This window comes from Rhineura floridana, chromosome 4 (assembly GCF_030035675.1).
Source record: "Rhineura floridana isolate rRhiFlo1 chromosome 4, rRhiFlo1.hap2, whole genome shotgun sequence".
In the NCBI taxonomy this organism is placed as follows: Eukaryota; Metazoa; Chordata; class Lepidosauria; order Squamata; family Rhineuridae; genus Rhineura; species Rhineura floridana.
This window is the reverse complement of record NC_084483.1, coordinates 35799960-35820899: the sequence shown is the minus strand read 5'-3', so window position 1 is coordinate 35820899 and position 20940 is coordinate 35799960. Positions and strand designations below refer to the sequence as shown.

Below are 20940 nucleotides of genomic sequence, written 5' to 3'. Positions count from 1 at the left end.
ATTCTAGTATATCCCTACCTTGGTCCAATGGACAGGACAACTCTGTGAAAGAAATACTTTCTGCTTGGCTTCTCTTATTAGAAGATTGGCTAGAATATTGAATTTCTCTGTGGTCCTTTCTCTGGGCAGAGATATAGCAGAGCCATTGGGGAGGAGATGGAGAGGCATGCCAAGTTTCCTGTACCTTCCAGAGTGGACTGTCAGCAAGGGCTCATTCACACGGGAGCTGAACTCTGTTTTAAAGACAAAGCTTTTTCCATCGTAATGGAAGTTTAAATATCACATTTCCTACCTTCCAATTGCTTTTTTCCATTCATACTGAAGGGAAAGCGTCAATCACATAGCTTCCTAATGACCACACCCTCTTAAGGTCAAACTATCACTTCCTCTGGTTACCTTGGCAACCAAGCATGCTCTGTTTGTTCCAGAGTAAGTTTAATAAAAAAAAAGAAAAAATCCTCAAGTTAGGAGGGAAAGAAAAAAAGCACTGTTTGCGGCAGGCTTGTAGAACGGGAGCCCGCAGGAAATGACATAACAAAGGGAGAAGGAGGGAGTGGGCGTGGACTCTCAAAAGCATCGGAGCTAAGCATCTACAAACCCCTAGAGATACAAAGCACAGACTTTTTTCCTTCCCTTTTTGGATTAAACTTTGCTGCAGATTAAAAGCTAAATGCAGTAAGACGCCTTCCTTTGCTTCCTACGTCATTTGATTGCTGCGAATTAAATGGGCATACAAGTAGAACTCATCTCTCATTAAATCGCCATGTGAACCGGCCCAAAGTCCCGTTGACAGTACCACTACTTCCTTTAGGATTTAGGTTAACAACAGAGGGGTACTGAGGCAGTTGAGGGTACTGAAAAGTGGGGGGAGATGAAGCTGTGAGCCCTCTAGTTGTTGCTCCCTACTGTTGGATCAGTTTTGCAGCTGTAATACATCCTCCTGAGATTAGTTATGCAATAATATTCTTCCTACTGAGGTAAACGGGGCTGAATTTTCTGAAAAGTCTCTTGATACAACTGTTCAAAGATTTGGAGTAGAACAGTGCAAAATTCATTCTACGCTCAGTGTAGCTTTCTCTGGTTCCTGTGTATAATTTAGTACCTCAGTTCTTGCAATGTTTAAGTCAAAAGTAAGTTAAAATACAAATACTTGTACTCTATAGATGTGTTCAGGCATTTTCCCAGACATACAGGTTGTAAAAATGGAGGTGGGTGCACATGCAAGCCCTGCCCTGGGTGCATGCTCTGAAGAGGGACTTTTAAGTACAGTTGACTGAACCACCTTAGAATTCCCCCAGTGATTAGAAACAGTGATAGGACAGGAAACATGATGAGACCTAAGAAACATTGTCAGGTTGGAAACACGTCCTGCCTGTGGGAGATTTCTAAGTGTATTCAGTCGAACACATTTAAAAACCCTCTTCAAACCGTCCTGCTTATTGCGCAAAGGTCTGAAGAACAGCCTGTGTATTGGAGGGCATTGCAGGCAGGGCTTGCAAACAAAGGAGCATAGGAAGCTGTCTTACACTGAAGCAGACCATTGGCTCATCTAGCTCAGTACCCTGAGGGACAGTGACTCTCCAGGGTTCAGAAAGAGTACAGTCCCAGCCCTACTTGGAGATCCTGGGATTGAACTTGGGAACCTCTGCACGTGAGGTGAATGGTCTACCACTCTTCTCCATAATATACTCATGCCTGCCTCCATCCCTGAGTTTACAGTTTGCAAACAAGGTTTTTGAATCATAAGTACAAAGGGATGGATCAAAAGAGGGGCCACTTCACAGGATTCTTGATCTGAGTTGAAAGGTATCTCCCTTTCAGCAATTTAATGTTTGGGGTCTCTGTGAAAGGGCTGCAAGGTGCCTTGTTTGATTGTTAGAGATGTCCCTGATTGGTTAGAATTACTCATGTGACCAGCAGCCTTCATTTGCTTTTAGTGACATTAGCTAATAGCCAAATCCAATTGTGCTACATAGTATTATAATGCCATCATGTATATGATCTCTGATTTGCTGAAATCATTTAAGGAATGAAACAGGGAAGTGGCACAGCGATACTGTAACAGAAAGAAACACTGACCACTTTTGGACAATCTTACCTTGACTTACAAAGCAATTCCAGTGTGTTACTGCGTTACCACCGCATCCACAGGAAATCACGGCAGGAGCAGAAAAAAAGTGGGCGCAGGCAGATTGGGTCTGATTCCAGTGCCAGCTTCAGGCTAGTGGATTGATCCGACTCAGCCCCATCCTTCTTTTTGAACACCCCCTTTGGGGCATGAGGCTCTGCTGGTGGAGATACACCTGTGAGCCTCCTGCCCACCTGCATGTTGGGTGGGCACATGGGAGAGGTGGTCTGTGTCAGCAGAGTGACACAGGCATCACTTTATTGACTGTGGATGGTGGGAGGCTAGCTCAGTCCGACCTTTCCCAGCCTGGTGTAAGGGAGTGTTTGGATTGCAGCCTTAATATGCCACAATAGGTATGAGCTTCTTGCACCTGCATGCAGTTGCTTCAAGTGCTTCTCCCTTGGTTTGAGTGAAGAGGCAAGCTAGAAAGCCGCAACTGATTACATCTTCTTGTTACGTCTGAACTGGGAAAGTTTGACTGATGGCTTGCAAACAGCCCACAATATGAAGCTGTGATTTACGAATGCTGTTGTGTTTGGAAGCCATTATCTATAATTTCCCAGCTTGAATATAACAGAGCGCCATAGTTATCTACAGCTTCATGTCTTGTTTTCACAGTTGCATAAAGGTAGGAGCACAAGGCTGTTCACGGGTGCATGAATCTCATTTAATATTAGATAGGTGCCGTCTCCGTTATCTTTTTGGTGCCTACTGAAGATCTTTTTTCAGTAGAGGACCTTTAAGTAGAGACCTTATCCCAGTCTGTTACTGTGTTGGAATTGCTTTTAAGAAATTTTTAAAGCTTTTTAAAAAAGATGCTTTTAAAGGTGTTTTGTTTTAACATATTTTTAAAGATGTTTTAATATATTTTAAAGTCTGTTTTCATGGTGTTTTAGAGTGTTTTTAGTGTTTTTGTTTGCGGCCCATGGCTCCTACTGGGAGGAAGGGTTGAATATAAAGAAATGAATAAATCTTGGCTTATTAAATCAAGAACTATTGTGGCAAGTGGCTGTGAGCAGCCACAAGAAAAGGAGAATTATGGATCTTTGGGAAAAGTTGCCCTATTAAATTCTTATTTTCAAGATGAAAAGTGAGATAGGAAAACATTTGATTCATCCCTACTTTATATAAATAAATATTATTCGGTTGCTGCTATTTTTAAAAAGCAGGTGGGGGGTGTTGTTGATTGTAAACCACTTTTCCAGGTATGGCTCTGTTATTTGGATAGCATACATATATAATGCTCCACCTGTTACCAGCATGCCTGTCACCTTATTTGTACTAAGTTAAAATTTAACATGATAGTAAGACAGTACAGCCACACCTTGAACACTGTGGTTTAATAATAATGCAATAAAGCATTCATTGCTGCCTGCAAACATCTTAGAAGGGCATCCTTCATTATCTTTTCCTTTTCTGCAAATATGGAAACTGGTATCTTGCACCTCTTGGAGACCAAAGCATAGGGAGGAGCAAATAAGCTCTTCTCAGGGAATTGGTATGCCATCTCTGCGAGGATATTATGTACACTCATAATGTTTTGTCTTGACTTGTTCCTCCTCGAGGTTTGAACACCTCTAGATCTGTCTGATAAATACATGGATAATGAGCCTGAGAGTGAAAATGTTTTAAAAGTATTGCAATTTGTATTGTTGTAGATCCAGAACATGAACAATATAATCACTTTTCCACTGGACAGTTTGCTGAAGGGAGATCTGAAAGGAGTGAAAGGGGTATGTTATGTGTGTGTGTATATTTTACAAATACATGGTTTTGTTGCTGTCCTTGCTAGCATAAATGCATTTCAGCTGGAGTCATGCTCCAGCACCACCTATTGCCATCACTCATATCTTTAATATTGTACATGGTGATTCTTATTTATTTATATATTTATATTTATATATTTATTTATTGAAGTAGTTCTAATAGGTGTTGAGTATCTACTATAATGCATCATTGCTTTACTGGTGTTAAGAATTAGGGCTTCCAGACAGATGGGAGCCCTAACATCCAATATTATGATCACATGCAAACACAAATGCAAAAGTCCCTTACTGGCTTTTGCAAAATGCTTGAAACACGTCACACACTATAGTGTTGAAATAAAATATAGTGCTAGAGATGCTTACAACTCACCATAAAACAATCTTATGTCATTTTAAAGATTTATTACCCATTTAAAAACATTTGCACCACTTTGCAAAGATCCTCTCTGCTGTGGCAGGCCGATTATATTTATGTTTTGGCTAGCATGAGTTAACAAGTACCAGCGGCCTGTTTAGATGATATTTTCTGTTCAGAATTCTCCTTCAAGAGAGATTGGGGCGGGGTGGAGGGTTGGACTTGTGGTGTCTGTCCCATGTGCCTCTTAGCCTCTATGAAGAGAACTTAACCTCTCACAGTTTTTATGTTCAAATAACCTCACAATCTCCCAGCTTAGTTGTTTATTATCTCTCCCCCCCCCATACGGGGAGAGGAGCTTCAGGCCTGCCCCCAATTTTCTCCTCAGGGAGAATCCTGGAGGCAAAATAACACTGTCAGGTTGGGGGCTTAGCTTAGCTTTCCCATATGCTGCAGTGGGGTCTGAGTCTGACTCATTCAGGTGCAATGAGATAGGCCAGAGGCAGGGGATGTGGTTATGGGGGGTGGAGGCTGAAGGTCTGGGGGTGAGGGAAAGATCCAAATAATTAAGAAAAGTATTTAAAATCCATACTTTTTTCCTGACATGAAATGAGCTGTTCTGCTTGAACTACTTCTGTGATTGGCCAGCACAAGAGATGGACAGAAAAGTCTCAATTGATTTTGGGGTGCAGAAAAAAAATGCTTGTCCTAGTGATTAGCCTCCCATGAATAATACTTTTTGTTTACTAAGAAAATTTCCAGCAACAGATTTCATATCTTGTTTGCCTTTTTTTATCTTTCTTCTCTTTCCACTTTGCCTTTTCTTTTGGTATTTCTTTTTCTTCATTAGTCATTGTTATCCAACTTTTTTCTAGATTTGATGTTCCACTTGGAAGGGGAAAGGATGAGTGGGTGTATAGGGAGAGAAGGGGGACATAAAAAGGAAGTATTTGGTGATGGGCCTTGTACAAAGGAAGAATTTGCATATATTGTGGCTTATTTTGAAACCTAAAATAAAGGTTGGTTTAATTTAAATCAAATGGATTTAAATCATGATTTAAATCGCATCTCTGAAGGACTCAATTTTAATGATTTAAATCACTAGTAAGGAAGATTCTATTTAATCATCATTTTTTAGTAGAAGTACATTATTGTTTATTATAACCTTAATACATATTCTAAGATGTAGGTTTTGTTTTAAGGTAGGTACACACTAAGCAATTATTCTGAATTGTTTTCAGATTAATTTTCATCAAAAATGGGATGATAATTTGGTCATTTTAGTACTAAAGCAAAATGAACTTGTGAAGTCATTCAGGAGATGAACCAGCTCCAACTGGTTTAAATTAAATTGCTTTTAATTTTTCCGAAATTGTGTTTTTAAATTGTTTTTTGTTTTTAAAATTTGTATATTTGTTTTTAATGTCTTCAATTGCTGTAAACCGCCCAGAGAGCTTCGGCTATGGGGTGGTATATAAATGTAATAAATAAATAAATAAACTGTTCAATTAATTATGCTATTTTTGTGACTATGTGCCAAAATCACCACCACCACCAAACAGGCATTTAAATTGTGGCAATAAGATTGTTTATTCTTCTGGTTAGTGTTCTTCAACAAACAACAACATTAACAAAACACGCACATGGATTCTTGAATGATTCACTTTCAGTTTTTAGATAAATGTAAATTTCTTTAAAAAATAAAATTTAGGCAATTTCTACCAAGTCAACATGTTGTTGTTGTTATGTGACTTCAAGTTGATTACGACTTATGGTGACCCTATGAATCAGCGACCTGTTCAGATCTTGTAAGTTCAGGTCTGTGGCTTCCTTTATGGAATCAATCCATCTCTTGTTTGGTCTTCCTCTTTTTCTACTCCCTTCTGTTTTTCCCAGCATTCTTGTCTTTTCTAGTGAATCAGGTCTTCTCATTATGTGTCCAAAGTATGATAACCTCAGTTTCATCATTTTAGCTTCTAGTGATAGTTCTGGTTTAATTTGTTCTGACACCCAATTATTTGTCTTTTTCGCGGTCCATGGTATCTACAAAGCTGTCCTCCACCACCACATTTCAGATGAGTTTATTTTTCTCTTACCCGCTTTTTTTACTGTCCAACTTTCACATCCATACATAGAGATTGGGAATACCATGGTCTGAATGATCCTGACTTTAGTGTTCAATGATCCATCTTTGCATTTGAGGTCCTTTTCTAGTTCTCTCATAGCTGCCCTCCCCAGTCCTAGCCCTCTTCTGATTTCTTGACTATTGTCTCCATTTTGGTTAATGACCATGCCAAGGTATTCATAATCCTTGACAAGTTCAATGTCCTCATTGTCAACTTTAAAGTTACATAAATCTTCTTTTGTCATTAATTTAGTCTTCTTGACTTTCAGCTGTAGTCCTGCTTTTGTGCTTTACTCTTTAACTTTCATCAGCATTCGTTTCAAATCTTTACTGGATTCTGCTAGTAATATGGTATCATCTGCATATCTTAAATTACTGATATTTCTCCCTCCAATTTTCACACCTCCTTCATCTTGGTCCAATCCCGCTTTCTGCATGATATGTTCTGCGTACAGATTAAACAAATAGGGTGATAAAATACACCCCTGTCTCACACCCTTTCCAGTTGGGAACCAATCAGTTTCTCCATATTCTGTCCTTACAGTAGCCTCTTGTCCAGAGTTTAGGTTGCGCATCAGGACAATCAGATGCAGTGCCCCCCCCATTCCTTTTAAAGCATTCCATAGTTTTTCATGATCTACACAGTCAAAGGCTTTGCTGTAATCTATACAGCACAGGGTGATGTTCTTCTGAAATTCCTTGGTCTGTTCCATTATCCAATGTATGTTTGCAATATGCTCTCGGTGCCTCTTCCCTTTCTAAATCCACCTTGGGCATTTCTCGCTCCATATATGGTAAGAGCCTTTGTTGTAAAATCTTGAGCATTACTTTAGTTGCATGGGATATTAAGACAATAGTTTGATAATTACTGCATTCCCTGGGATCTCCTTTCTTTGGAATTGGGATGTATATGGAACACTTCCAGTTTGTGGGCCATTGTTTAGTTTTCCATATATCTTCACAGATTTTTGTCAACATTTGGACAGATTCAGTCTAAGTAGCTTGTAGCAACTGTATTGGTATGCCATCTGTTCCTGGTGATTTGTTTCTTCCAAGTATTTTAAGAGCAGCTTTCACCTCACATTCTAAAATTTCTGGTTCTTCATCATACGGTTCCTCCATGAATGAATCTGTCATCCTGACATATCTTTTCCAGAGTTCTTCAGTGTATTGATTCCATCTTCCTTTTATTTCATCTCTGTTAGGCAGTGTGCTTCCCTCTTGATTATTCAGCATCCCTTCCTTTGGTTTAAATTTCCCTTTCATTTCTCTTATCTTTTGGAATAGGGCTCTTGTTCTACCCTTTTTGTTGTCCTCTTCTATTTCTGTACAATAACTATTGTAATAGTTCTCTTTGTCCCTATGTACTAGTCGCTGTATTGTTGCATTTAGGGATCTAACTATGTTTCTATCTCCTTTTGCTTTTGCTTTCCTTGTCTCTTGAACCATTTTAAGAGTTTCTTCAGTCATCTATTGAGGTCTTTCTCTCTTTTTAACTAGAGGTATTGTCTTTTTGCATTCTTCCCTGATAATGTCTCTGACTTCACTCCATAGTTCTTCTGGTTCTCTGTCAACTAAGTTTAAAGCCTCAAATCTGTTTCTTATTTGATCTTTATATTCTTCTGGGGTGTTATTTAAATTGTATTTTGGCATTATGATTGCTTTGTTGTTCTTCTTTAGCTTTACTCTGATTTTCGATATTACCAGTTCATGTTCTGTACCGCAGTCTGCTCCTGGTCTTGTTTTTGCAGAATGTATGGAACTTCTCTTTTTTTTTTTCAATAATTTTTATTCAGATTTTCATAAAACATACAAGACAAAATCATAAAACATTCAAAGACAAAAAAACAAAATCAAAAATAGTTAAACAAAAAGAAAAAAAGAAAAAAAAAAAACAAAAATAAAAAATAAAGAGTAAAATATTGACTTCCCATTTGTCAAAGATCAAATCAGTTATAAGTCTATAATATATAACAATCCTGTCTCTTAAGTCATATTATAAAATCACTTTCCTCCAGTAGTTATCTTACTTAATCATCAAATCTCATGAACATTACTTTATTCTTTCCACAAAAAGTCAAAGAGAGGTTTCAATTCTTTAAGAAATATATCTATCAATTTTTTTTTCCAGATAAGCATATCGATTAATCCATCTCATTACTAATTATGATAATCTTATTGTCATAACCATAGTCAAAATAAACATTTCAATTAATCCATCACATCAGAATCTGTTAGGTTCAATAATTTCAGTAGCCATTGTTCTATTATCTCTATTAGTTCCATTTTCCATCTTCCATCTTCAGTAGTCTTGTTAAGTCCAGTAATTTCAATATCCAATCTTCCATTATCAGTATTCCATAATAATCTTGCTGTCAAAGCCATAGTCATATAGTAAGAGTCTGATGGGGATTACCTCTATCCCAAATATTTTCTTGCCATCCATTCTGAATAGGTTGCTGAAATACTGCTGTAAAATCATATCTCTGTTCTTTTTTTCAAAATACACTGGGTCATCTCTTAAAAGTTTTTCCATTGTCACATGGCTGCAGATAATTCCATAGATTTTCTCTATATTGGGCTCCATCACATCATTCCAGTCCAGAAGATTATCCATGCCATTGATAACTTTATCTCTAGAATCTTCATTCATTTCTTCAGAGATAACATTGAGTTCCAAACAATAGATTTTATTTCTAAAGTCCATAGACTCCAAATCTTGTTCCTGTTCCACGTTGGTTCCAATCTCCGGGATCTCCTCTCTCACAGGGACCCCTATTCCAGTCTCCAGGGTCGCCTCTCTCACAGGGACCCCTGTTCCAATCTCCGGGGTCTCCTCTCTCACAGGGACCCCTTCCAGGGTCACCTCTCTCACAGGGACCCTTATATCTTTAATCTCCTGCTTCATTTTACTCAATTCAATTTTCATTATCTCAATCTCATCCATTATTTTCTGAAACATAGTTATTTCCAGATTTTCAGCCACTTTCTTAATTGCCATTTTAAAAGAAAAATATAGGAAAACCACTTCTTATTTCAGCAACAATTGGGTTAATACTCCAAACTTGGTGACATCACAGTATAAACAGAGCAGACAGCCTTATCTCTCCAATAGTTAAGTAAACAAAATGCAGTTCCCAGGATCGAAACAATTAATGGCAATCGTCAAGAAACAGATTCGTCAAAATAAAATAGACCAAAAAGAGAGTAGTCTCAAAACAGTATAATATTTTTCAAAATAAAAATCTGGAATAGAAATCCCTCTTCTGTGTATATCTTTAGAATGCAAATCCAGGACAGCTTTTTGCAACAAAAACAGAGATAAGCTATTAATTAGTGCGTAGCAGAGAGAAGTTATGGCTCCCCAGTGAGATGTCAAAAACTGATCAATCTGGCAAATCTCTTTTAAACAGCAACAATTTAAGTCAAGTAAAAGAAAAATATAGAAAGAAGGGTGCTTGCCTGTTAGTGCGTTCTCTCTTAGAAGATAAGGTGAACGTTCGCTTTATCAGATAGAGCTTGCTGTTAAAAATCCGTCCCACCTTCGTCGGCTGGACCGCGTCCCATAAATTAATGAGATCTGGTCGTAGAATGTATGGAACTTCTCCATCTTCTGCTACCAATTATATAATCAATTTGATTCCTATATTGACCATGTGGTGATATCCACGTGTATAGTCATCTTTTTGGTTGCTCAGAAAATATGTTTGTAAGAAGCAAATTATTGGCTTCACAGAATTCAGTAAGTCTTCTGCTCCATTTCTGTCTCCTAAGCCCCATTTCCCCACAATTCCTGGTTGTTCTCAGTTCCCTACTTTTGCATTCCAGTCCCCCATGATTATCAGCACATCTTGCTTATTGTGTGATCAATTCATTCCTGTACTTCTGCATCAAATCTTTCCACTTCCTCTTCTTCTGTGTTTGCCGTTAAAGCATAGACTTGGATGATGGTTATGTTCATAGGTTTCCCATTTAATCTCATTGATATAACTCGCCCAGACCTTCCATTTGCCTGATTGAAAATGTCCCATTCCTGCCCATTTTAATTCACTAAGTCAACATGAGAAATGTAAACTACTAGGTGGTACTGTTACTCAGTCACCTTCTTCACCTTTGTCTTCCTTGTTCATTATCTGGAAATGAAATACAAGCTTTCCTGCTTTTTCAGCTTCCAACTTATTTCTTAATTGAGAATGAATGACTCCAAAGGAAGAAAAAACTATATCTACACCTGCAGAAGAGGATACTGCTGTTAAGAGCTGGATTACCACTTCAGTGGTCTCCTCCTTGTTCAGATCTACTTCATCCCCCCAGATTCTCTATTCATTGACTTACTCTATCTTTGGGAGACAGCCTGCACTTCATGTATACCACCTGCAGAATAGGACTGATCAGATTATCTCCCATCTCCATAACATATTCATAGAATAAGAAGTTGTATTTTATGTATTTATTTATTATTTGATTTATATCCTGCACTTCCTCCCAGCAGGAGCCCAGGGCGGCATGCAAGTTGTATGATTAGTATTCATGAAGATATCTTTGATCAAGGTTGTTTTTTACTAATTGCTTTTTAAAAATTTGAAATCTGATTTAAATTAAAAAATCAATTTAAATAAAATAATCTGATTTAAATAGAAAACCCAATTTTTAAAAAACCATTTATTTTTATCAATCCTGCCTGAAATGTTGTGTATATTTTTATAATGGTACATAAATGGAATGGAGATCATAGCAGCTCTGGTTCTTCCCAGTTGTTTTTCAGACCTGTTTGTTCTAAAATAATTTGAGTTATCAGGAGTTCATGTTGGTGTTAAATAGAGGCTTGGGTCAGTGTGCTGATCTTTGCTCCCATAGAAATCAATTACAAACATTTTAAAAATGAATTAAAAACATTGTGTGTTTAAAGGGCAACAAGCTGTTCCTGAATGCAAAAATACTTTATCAGCATCTGGTTTGGGTGATTTGAAAGATGTCTAAGAATGAACAGTTACCTTTTATTTATTTCATTATTTTTGCAGGATCTGAAGAAACCTTTTGATAAAGCATGGAAAGACTATGAAACAAAAGTGTATGTATTTTCTTTCTGTTACATAGAAATTAATTTGGATTTGTTGCTAAAAAAACCTCTCTGGTGCATATTTATTCAGAAGGAGGGACGACTGAGTTCACTGGCTGCATAGGGTTGCAACCTAAGTTTTTAATTCATGGAGGATTTATGCTAGTGGGATTCTAGTTTAGTTACCTAAGGCTGATTCACCCATGGGTGACTATTACTTAATAGCTTGAAGTTGAATGCATTAAGTGATTTACTTGAAAAGTGTATTGTGCAGGAGGGGAGGCAAAACTGATACAAAATTTTTGTCAGCATTGTTTGACCTGAAGTGCCTCACATATGCAAGCCATCATTTGATGATGCAGTAATTGAGTGACAAACACACCTTAACCCCATTGATTTGTAGGACTTAATTGTTTCTAGTTGTGAATTGGAATGTTTTATGGGTAGAGTATAATGCCTAACCTCAAGTATTTTTATATGTGCAAACAGTTGGTTTGCATGATTATATTTGTTTCCTGTTTAGGAGGTCTTGGTTCCAAATACCTAAACTGCTATGGGGGGGGTAGTCCTGGCTGAGAAAAGGGAGGGCACCAGTACAGGAAATGAGGGAATCTGACAGGTACACAGGAATTGCTTTGTTCAGTAAGGCCAAATACATATTGAGTCAAGAAACTCTTCCTCAGGACCAGTTAGAAAACAAATATGTAATCCACTTACTATAACATACAAAAACATTTATGAACACGCTCCTGTCTTTAACACATGAGCATGTTGAGTTGATTTTTAACAGTCGTACATGATTGGTTCAAAAGAATATGTGATCTCACAAAGCCTGTAGGACAGGAGCAGTAAAATACATCAAGCTAAAGTCACTCAGTGCTGCACAATCCTAGCTTTTAAAAAGCCGAGTAGATCTTGATGGGCTTCTAGAATGTGTCCTAGCTTTGATAAGTGCTGATATGAAAGAAGTTCCATAAAAATAGAGCAACCGCTGGGAATTCCTCTTGAGATGCCCTCCTTGTATGACCCATTTGTGCGCTGGGTTGACAATTTACTTTGCAACTTAGATTCTTTTTACTATTAAACGTAACTGTCCTTTCAGTGATAAATTGAGTATGTCAGGGAAGATTAGGGTTTTGTAATTAATTCATTAATTCATTAGATTTATATTAGATTTATATCCCACCCTTTCTCCCAGTAGGAGCCCAGGTGAAGGGGGAAGAAAACTTGCTAGTTTAGCTTCATGTTTATAGCTGCACAGAAAACCAAATTTTTGTTTAATTTTCTTTTGTAAAAATAAGAGGAGCAGAGGGTAAAAGGAGGAGTCCAAGGGTGGAAGGGGCCTAGGGAGGGGATAACAGTCACTGTGGACAAGAGGGACAGAAGGAATATAGAGCCACAAAGGGCATAAAAGCTCCATCCGTTGGCCACTGGAAGCCATGATTAACTTTTATCCCATTTCCAAGCCTTCTTCAGATTTTGCCTACACATTGCCAAGTTTATTTCTGCAACTAAGAAAGCAAAATATACCGTATATTCCGGCGTATAAGACGACTTTTTAACCCAGGAAAATCTTCACAAAAGTTGGGGGTCGTCTTATACGCCGGGTGTCGTCTTATACGCCGGAATATAGTACCGTATTTCTCCTGCCTGCAGCCTGGCCCGGCGTCCCCTCCCCTGAGGGGAATCCCCATTGCTCCTCCGTCCCCGCCATCTCCTGCGCGGCCTCCTCCGCCGCAAAATGGCGGCTGGGGCGGGGAGCAGCAGCAGCAGCCTCCCCGCGTCCTTCTCCTCCGTGGCGGCCTTGCCTGCGCCGCCTCCCGCCGCCGCTGCTGCTCCTCCGCCCACGGCTGCTCAGGCGAGCGACGGGGCCGTGGCGGCGGTGGCTGCTCCTCCTCGGGCGGCCAACGGCGGGCCGCTTTCGTTGTTCTCGCCGCCGCAGGCCGCGCCGGCGCCTCCGCTGACGCACAACCACCGGGCGGCAGCAGCAGCAGCAGCCTCCCCGCGTCCTTCTCCTCCGTGGCGGCCTCGCCTGCGCCGCCTCCCGCCGCTGCTGCTGCTCCTCCGCCCGCGGCTGCTCAGGCGAGCGACGGGGCCGCGGCCACGGCGGCTGCTCCTCCTCGGGCGGCCAACGGCGGGCCGCTTTCGCTGCTCTTGCCGCCGCAGGCCGCGCCGGCGCCTCCGCTGATGCACAACCACCGGGCGGCGGCAGCAGCAGTGGGAGGCGGCGGAGGCGGGAACCCGCTGCCGACAGCTGCCCCTGCGGCCTCCTCCTCGGCGCCCTCCACTGCCGCCGCTGCCTCCGGCCTGCTGGCGCCGCGGGAGCCGGCCTACAACTGGCAGGCGACGAAGCCGACGGTGCAGGAGCGCTTCGCCTTCCTCTTCAAGAACGAGGTGCTCAGCGACATCCACTTCTTGGTGGGCAAAGGTCGGTGCGGGCTATGGGGCGAGGGGGCGCTGGCCACGCAGGGAAGAAAGGGGAGAGGGACGCTGGCTTTTTAAACGGGGATCAGGGTCTTTTTTGCGGCTGGGGGCAGGTTGCTATGGGGGCAAGCGGGTTGAAGAGTTGTGGCTGTGGTTGGGGGGCTGTTATTCCGGCGTATAAGATGACTTTTTAACCCAGGAAAATCTTCTCAAAAGTTGGGGGTCGTCTTATACGCCCAGTCGTCTTATACGCCGGAATATACGGTAGTTATTGATTTAAGATACCTTTCAGGATGACATTTAGTGTAGACTGTTGCATTTATCCTTCCTGAATTTCATTCTGTTGTTTTCAGCCCAATGCTCCAGCCTATCAAGGTCCCTTTGAATTTTCTTTCTGTCTTCCACTGTATTAGCTATGCCCCGCAATTTTCTATCATCTGCAAATTTGATAAGCATGCTCTGTACCTCATCCAAATTGTTAATAAAAATGTTGAAGAGTACTGGGCCCAGGACCGAGCCCTGTGGCACCCCACTCGTTACTTCCACCCAGTTTGAGAAGGAACCATTGATAAGCACTCTTTGAGTACAATTCAGGAGCCAACTGTGGATCCACCTGATAGTTGTTCCATCCAGCCCACATTTAGCTAGCTTGCTAATCAGAATATCATGGGGTACTTTGTCAAAAGCTCTGCTGAAGTCGAGATATGTCCACAGCATTCCCACAGTCTACAAGGGAGGTTACCTAAACAAAAAATGAGATGAGATTAGTTTGGCAGGATTTGTTCTTCATAAATCCATGTTGGCTCCTAGAAGTCACTGCATTGCTTTCAAGGTGCTTACAGATTGACTGCTTTATAATCTGCTCCAGAGTTTTTCCAGGGATTGACGTTAGGCTGATTGGTCTGTAGTTCCCCGGTTCCTCCTTTTTGCCCTTTTTGAAGACAGGGACAACATTAGCTCTCCTCCAGTCATCTGGTGCTTCCAGGGCCAGTGCTGGCGTGTTCAGCGCCCCCCTGCAAATTATAGATCGGCGCCCTTACCTTTCATAATTTTTTTTGTTCATTTTTCAATTCAGATGTTATAAAAAAATGTAACAAGGCAAATAAGGACAAATAAGAAAATCATTATGGAGTAGGAAAATGTTTTGGTTGAATAGTAAAATAAATAAAGTAAAAAGAAAATGACCTTTTTGTATTGCCTTTATTTAGCAAAAAGATAAATTAGAAGTAATCCTTACTGAGGTCAGTATCTTACTCCCATGCCGAGTAACTAACTTAACCAACTGAGCCAATGCATCCTTACTCAGAAGTAAGGCCCACTGAGTTCCATAGAGGTTACTTTCAAATAAAGGCACCGCTATAGAGTCATGAATCTAAGAAGTGCCTTTGCGGATCAGACCAAAGATCCGTACAGTACAGTCTCATTGCTTCCGACAGCGGTCAGTTGTATGCTTCTGAAAAGCCCACAAGGAGGGCATGAAGGCAATAATGCTCCCCAAGGTTTATCTCCTACCAGATGGTATTCAGAGAAGTATACCGCTCCTACCTCTGGAGATTCTGGGTTGCAGTCAACTAAGTCCTACTCAGAGTAGACCCATTGAAATAAATGAACCTAAGTTAATCATGATCATTAACTTCAATGAGTCTTCTTTGAGTAGGGCAAGTGTTGAATACCACCCTCTATTTATTAATAATTTTATTTACTACATTTGTAATCTTGCTTTTCCTCCAATGAGCCCAAGGAACAATGTACATGATTCTCCCACCAGATTTATCCTCACAATGACCCTGTGAGGTAGGCTGATTTTTGTTTTTATTTGGTTTTAAATTGTATTGCTTGGAAATCCACCTTGGGACCTTAGGGTGGAGGGAATAAATCTAAGTAAGTAAGTAATAGTTGTTATTATTTCTTGGATTTCTTATCCACCCTTCACCATAATGTCCTAGGTCAGACTGCAAGAATATAAAAATAAAAGACTAAAATCTATTAAAATATCTTACAATCAGAATAATTGATTGTCATCAGAATTGATATGTAACCATCAGTTGCTTCAGATATCTTGCGAAGACTTATGTTTTTACCCAGGCTTTCTCTGACCCATAAGAGAAATGTTTGCAGGTGGGCAAGCATCCCCCTCAAACAATGAGTTCACCCCCCACCTAGTATTTTTCACTCACCTAGAAATATACTTTGCCCCATCTGGTCCCCCCCCCCATTTTTTTCTGGTGTCATTGCTGCATGTTTGAATCTTCTGGATTTCTGTTTTATTCACGTTTATTTTTTTATATTGCTGTTTTACTGGTTTAGGTTGTGTTCTTTTTTAATGAAATATGCTTTTTTAGACCGTATTCCACTGATTTTTTTTAAAAATAGTAAGCTGTATATAAATGCTTTTAAATAATAAAAAAAGAAAGAATAGGCTGAGAAAGGGTGACTGGCCCATGACCCAGCACCATCCAAAAAACTTCACACACATACACACACGAATTCTACAGCTGAGTTGCGTGGGGTGTCAACAAGAGGCAGCTTATTTTGCTTGCCCTAACTGTAGCCTTCCGTCCCGCAAGCAGCAGGAGTACCTACGTCCGATCCCACCTCGTCCTTTTCCTGCTTCCTCTTTTATGCAGTCACATGTTTGGGAAGAAGACAGCGAGAGAAACAAACAAACACGACCCCTTCATAGTGAATGGAACAGAAATTCAAGACGCACATTCTACAGGCTGTGACCGGACTTAGGGGTCTGAATTATGGAGCCTGAGATATCTCTTTAAAAGGCTATTCGCTCTTCCCTCCATTCCCCCTCCTTCTCTCTGGTTTGTTTTAATGGAGGAGGGCATTTTCCGGGCGTTTAAAATTTGTTTTCTGGGTGCCTGTGGCGCCCCTCAAGCATTGTACCCTCCTGCCATGCTTACTTTGCTTACCGTGTTACACCGGCCCTAGGCTCTTCACCAGTCCTCCATGATTTCGCAAAGATAATATACAGTGGTTCTGAGAGTTCTTCAGCCAGTTCCTTCACTACTCTAGGAGGCAGTTTATCGGGCCCTGCCGATTTGAACTCGTTCAAAGTGATTAGGTATTCCTTGACCATTTGTCTATCAATCTCAAGCTCCAATCCTGCCCCTTCTACTTCATGTTTCCCAGGAGGGTCATAGACCCTTCTTTGGGAGAAGACTGAGCCAAAGTAGGATTTGAGCACTTTTGCCTTTTCTTTGTTATCTGTTATCATTTTGCCATCCTCATTGAGTAGCTGTGCCACCATTTCTTTGTCTTTTACTATGGACATACCTGGAGAAAGCTTTTTTGTTGCTTATAGCATCCCTTGCTAACCGAAACTCATTCTCAGCTTTAGTCTTCCTGACGCAATCCCTGCAATTCCATGATACCTGCCTGTACTCTACCTTTGTGGCCTGGCCTTCCTTCTACTTCCTGTATGTCTCCTTTTTTGTTTTCAGGTAATCTCTAAGCTTTTTGTGAAGCCACATCGGCTTCTTCTGCTGTTTTCTCTCTTTTTTCCTTGTTGGAATTGCTTGCCATTGCGGTTTTAGAATTTCCTTTTTTAGAAACTCCCACCCACCTTCGACTTCTTTTCTCATTAGGGTCACTTGCCATGGAACCATACTTACAATTGTTCTGAGTTTATTAAAATCAGCCTTCCTGAAGTCCAGGGTGTACATATGGCTACTCTCAGCTTTTGCTTCTGTTAAAATCAAGAATTCAAGTATGGTGTGGTCACTTTCCCCCAGAGTTCCCGTAACTGCCACTTCATCCACCAAATCATCTCTGTTGGTTAGAATCAAGTCCAGGATAGCTGATCCTCTGGTTGCTTCCTCCACTTTCTGTAGGATAAAGTTATCTCCAACACAAGTCAGAAATTTCTTGGAGGGGCCGTGTTTGACAGAATTTGTCTCCCAACAGATATCGGGATAATTGAAATCCCCCATTACTACTACATCATGTCTCCTCAAAACATTGGCAATTTGCTTTTCAAAAGTTACATTCTCGTCTTCTCCTTGATTGGGTGGTCGGTAGTAGACTCCAAGCACCACATTCCTTTTATTACTTGCCCCATTAATTTTAATCCAGATACTCTTAGTGGAGCTACCAAGCTCATCTTCCTGTATTTCTGTGCAGGGATATATATTTTTAACATATAGCGCAACTCCACCTCCCTTTTTATTCCTTCTGTTCTTTTTGAACAAGTTATATCCTTCAGTTGCTGTATTCCAGTCATGGGAGTCATCCCACCAAGTTTGTTATACCTATCAAGTCGTAATTACCCTCCTGTATTAAGAGTTCAACTTCGTCCTGCTTGTTTCCCATGCTCTGTGCATTAGTATACAGACATCGAAGACCATGTGATTTATGGCTTGGCTTCCTTACTATATTTTTCTGAGGACTGTCACTGGTCCCTATTAGAGCCGATCTCTCTGTTCCCGTTACTTTGCACAAGCCTTCATCAGTCATTACCACCAAGTTTACTTCTCCCTCCCCCTTAGGATTCAGTTTAAAGCCCTCTTGATGAACTTCTCCATGCTGTGCCCAAACACATTCTTCCCAGTTCTTGTGAGATGCAACCCATCACTTGCCAGCAGTCCATCTTCCAGGAAGCATAGCTTGTGGTCCCAGAATCCAAATCTCTCACATCGGCACCACCTTCGTAGCCATTCATTCACACAGAGTATTTTTCTTTCCCTTTCTACTCCTCTTCTAAGTACTGGAAAGATGGATGAAAAAGTCCTTGAGTTTCCTTCCCAGAGCTTCAAAGTCTGATGTGATTTCTTCATAGCTCCGTTTGGCAGTATCATTTGTTCCTACATGAATGAGGAGAAAGGGATACCAGTCAGTGGGCTTGATGAGTGATGGCAACCCTTCCATCATATCTCTAATCCATTCTCCTGATAGACAGCATACTTGGCGACTCCACGGATCTTCTCAGCATACTTGGGTTTCGATCCCATGCAGTAGGGAGTCTCCCACTACAAGTACTCTTCTCTTCTTGTTGTGGGGCATGGTTTCATTGCCCCTGCTTGATTGAGCTTCAGCCTCTTGTTCATTGTCACACGGGGTCTCCTGTAATTTTTCCACCACAGGCTGTCCTCTCATCTCATCCCTGAGTGGTTAAAAGCAGTTCCATAGTTCCACTGGTGAAGGGTGTCTTCTAGCTCTTCTGCTTCTGTCACCCTTTCCCACGGAGTTTCCTCCACTTCATTGTTCCTCTCCAAAGCAGCCTCCTCTTCTGCTACCACATGCTGTTGTTCTTCCATCTCCACTTCTCTTAGCTGCTGTTGTTCCAGCGTTCTAAAAACTCTTCATCTTCTCTTATAGTCCTAAGTGTGGCCACCCACTGTTCCAGGCCTCTCACTTTTTCTTCCAACAGTGCCACAAGCTTGCACTCGTTGCCCGTGTACGCCATGTTGTTCTCAGGCAAGAAAACAAACATGGCGCACACCTTGCAGGTTACAACCACTAGAGTATCCTCCCGGTTCATACTCTCTTCTACCTTTTGTTTCTTTCTAACTAGTTGTTTTGGAGTAGCCTGTGCTTTGTCCTGTCCTACAGTCCCACTGGTATGCAGTGCGCTGTACTAGAAGAATTAGTATTTATTTATTTATTTTTAAGGGGCATCCCCCTTGACCTCCCCTGTTGAACTCCTTTGTCAAACTCCTATTTGCTCTCCTGTTCGCTCTCCCTGTTCTCTCGCTCTCTGAAAGCTGGCTGGCTTGTATCTCCTCTCCTGTGGACCAGCTGAGACAGCTGCCTCTGCTCTGCTCAGTTAGGAGTCCATTTCATTATGTCCTGTAAATCAAAGTCCTAAAAAAAAGCTTTTTAAACTCACAGAGGCCTTTGGGTAAGATGACCCTTTCTCCCCCTGGAAATAGTCCCATCATTTTGTAGACCTTTTGCTTTTTTTAATTAAATGGTAGGCACCCCACTTTTCAGTGCTGCAGCTCACATTTCCTTTAAAACAAATAAACAAAAAGCTTTGCTCCCACGTGCAGCAAGGTTTCTTTCACTTTTTATTACATGAAGATGAAATACCTTATGTTAAAAGTGCCAGTGATTAAATGTGGGCCTATGACTAGATCTGACTGGATTTAGATTTGGGCACTTGCTTTATCTTTGTTCTGCTGTGCTGCCCTTTATATGATTAAACATTAACAAGATGGAATGCAGAGAAACATATCCAGTAGAAATGCCCATGACAGAAAAAAAATTGCACTCTCAGCAGACAGGGTGTTGGTTTGTTTTGTATGCAAAGGTCTCTGGCATCAAGAAGGGTTGGGAAATGCTCTAGTCTGAAGTTCTGGACAGTCACTACTGGTCAGCATAGACAATACTGAACTAGATGGACTAGTGGTGTGATTCAGTATAAGGCAGATTCCTACATTCCTATGGTTCTCAAAACCAAGTTGTGCCCACTCACTAAAACTTGACGTTGTGATCAGCTGCATCTTCAGTGCTTCAGATGCCAATTACATATGAGAATTGTGGAAGAAGACCCTGAGTTGCTATGACATCTGCTATTTAACCTGTTTGCATTATAGAAAATCCTGCAATATTCTATAATATGTATTTCTGAGTTATAATCTTTAGTTTTGAAAGCGTTCCACACTTCCCTTCACTGCATTCCATAAATCCTAATCAAAGAGCTTTTTATGCCATCAGAGGCCCTTGAGTAAAATGACATTTTCTCCTTCCAGCAATTCCCACTGTTTTGTGGAGCTTTTTGTGGAGCTTTTTTAAAAAAGCTGTGCATCCCCCTTTCCAATGCTGTAGCAGACATCTCCTTAAAACAAAGAAAAATCCCCTTTCTCACCTGCAGCAAGGTTGCCTTCACATCCTATAATGTAGATCTGAGTTACGTTGCTAGAACTGAGAATTGCTGTGCTCTGAGGCTTCTCTAGAAATGTACCATGAGCTGGAGGACTGTAGTAAATATGTCTGTGATAAACATATAATTAACAGAATTTGAATAATAAATTCTTCCAATGGAGTGTGTTGTTTACGTAGCTGTGTACTCCTTCTAAGAATTCAGGTTTCGGAGAGGACTGAGGAGAGAGAGAGAGAGAAAAGAATTTTATT

At 40.8% G+C, this 20940-nt stretch overlaps 1 protein-coding gene across 3 annotated transcripts in view; it reads left to right on the top strand.

Moving 5' to 3' along the window:
* Positions 1 to 20940, top strand: part of ASAP2 (ArfGAP with SH3 domain, ankyrin repeat and PH domain 2) — a 151234-nt gene that overhangs the window by 50721 nt on the left and 79573 nt on the right. For all 3 annotated transcript variants that reach the window (XM_061622818.1, XM_061622816.1, XM_061622817.1), the window contains 2 exons: positions 3787 to 3861; positions 11396 to 11445. In XM_061622818.1, coding sequence (XP_061478802.1) covers positions 3787 to 3861; positions 11396 to 11445 — 125 coding nt within the window. The remainder of the gene's footprint in view (positions 1 to 3786; positions 3862 to 11395; positions 11446 to 20940) is intronic.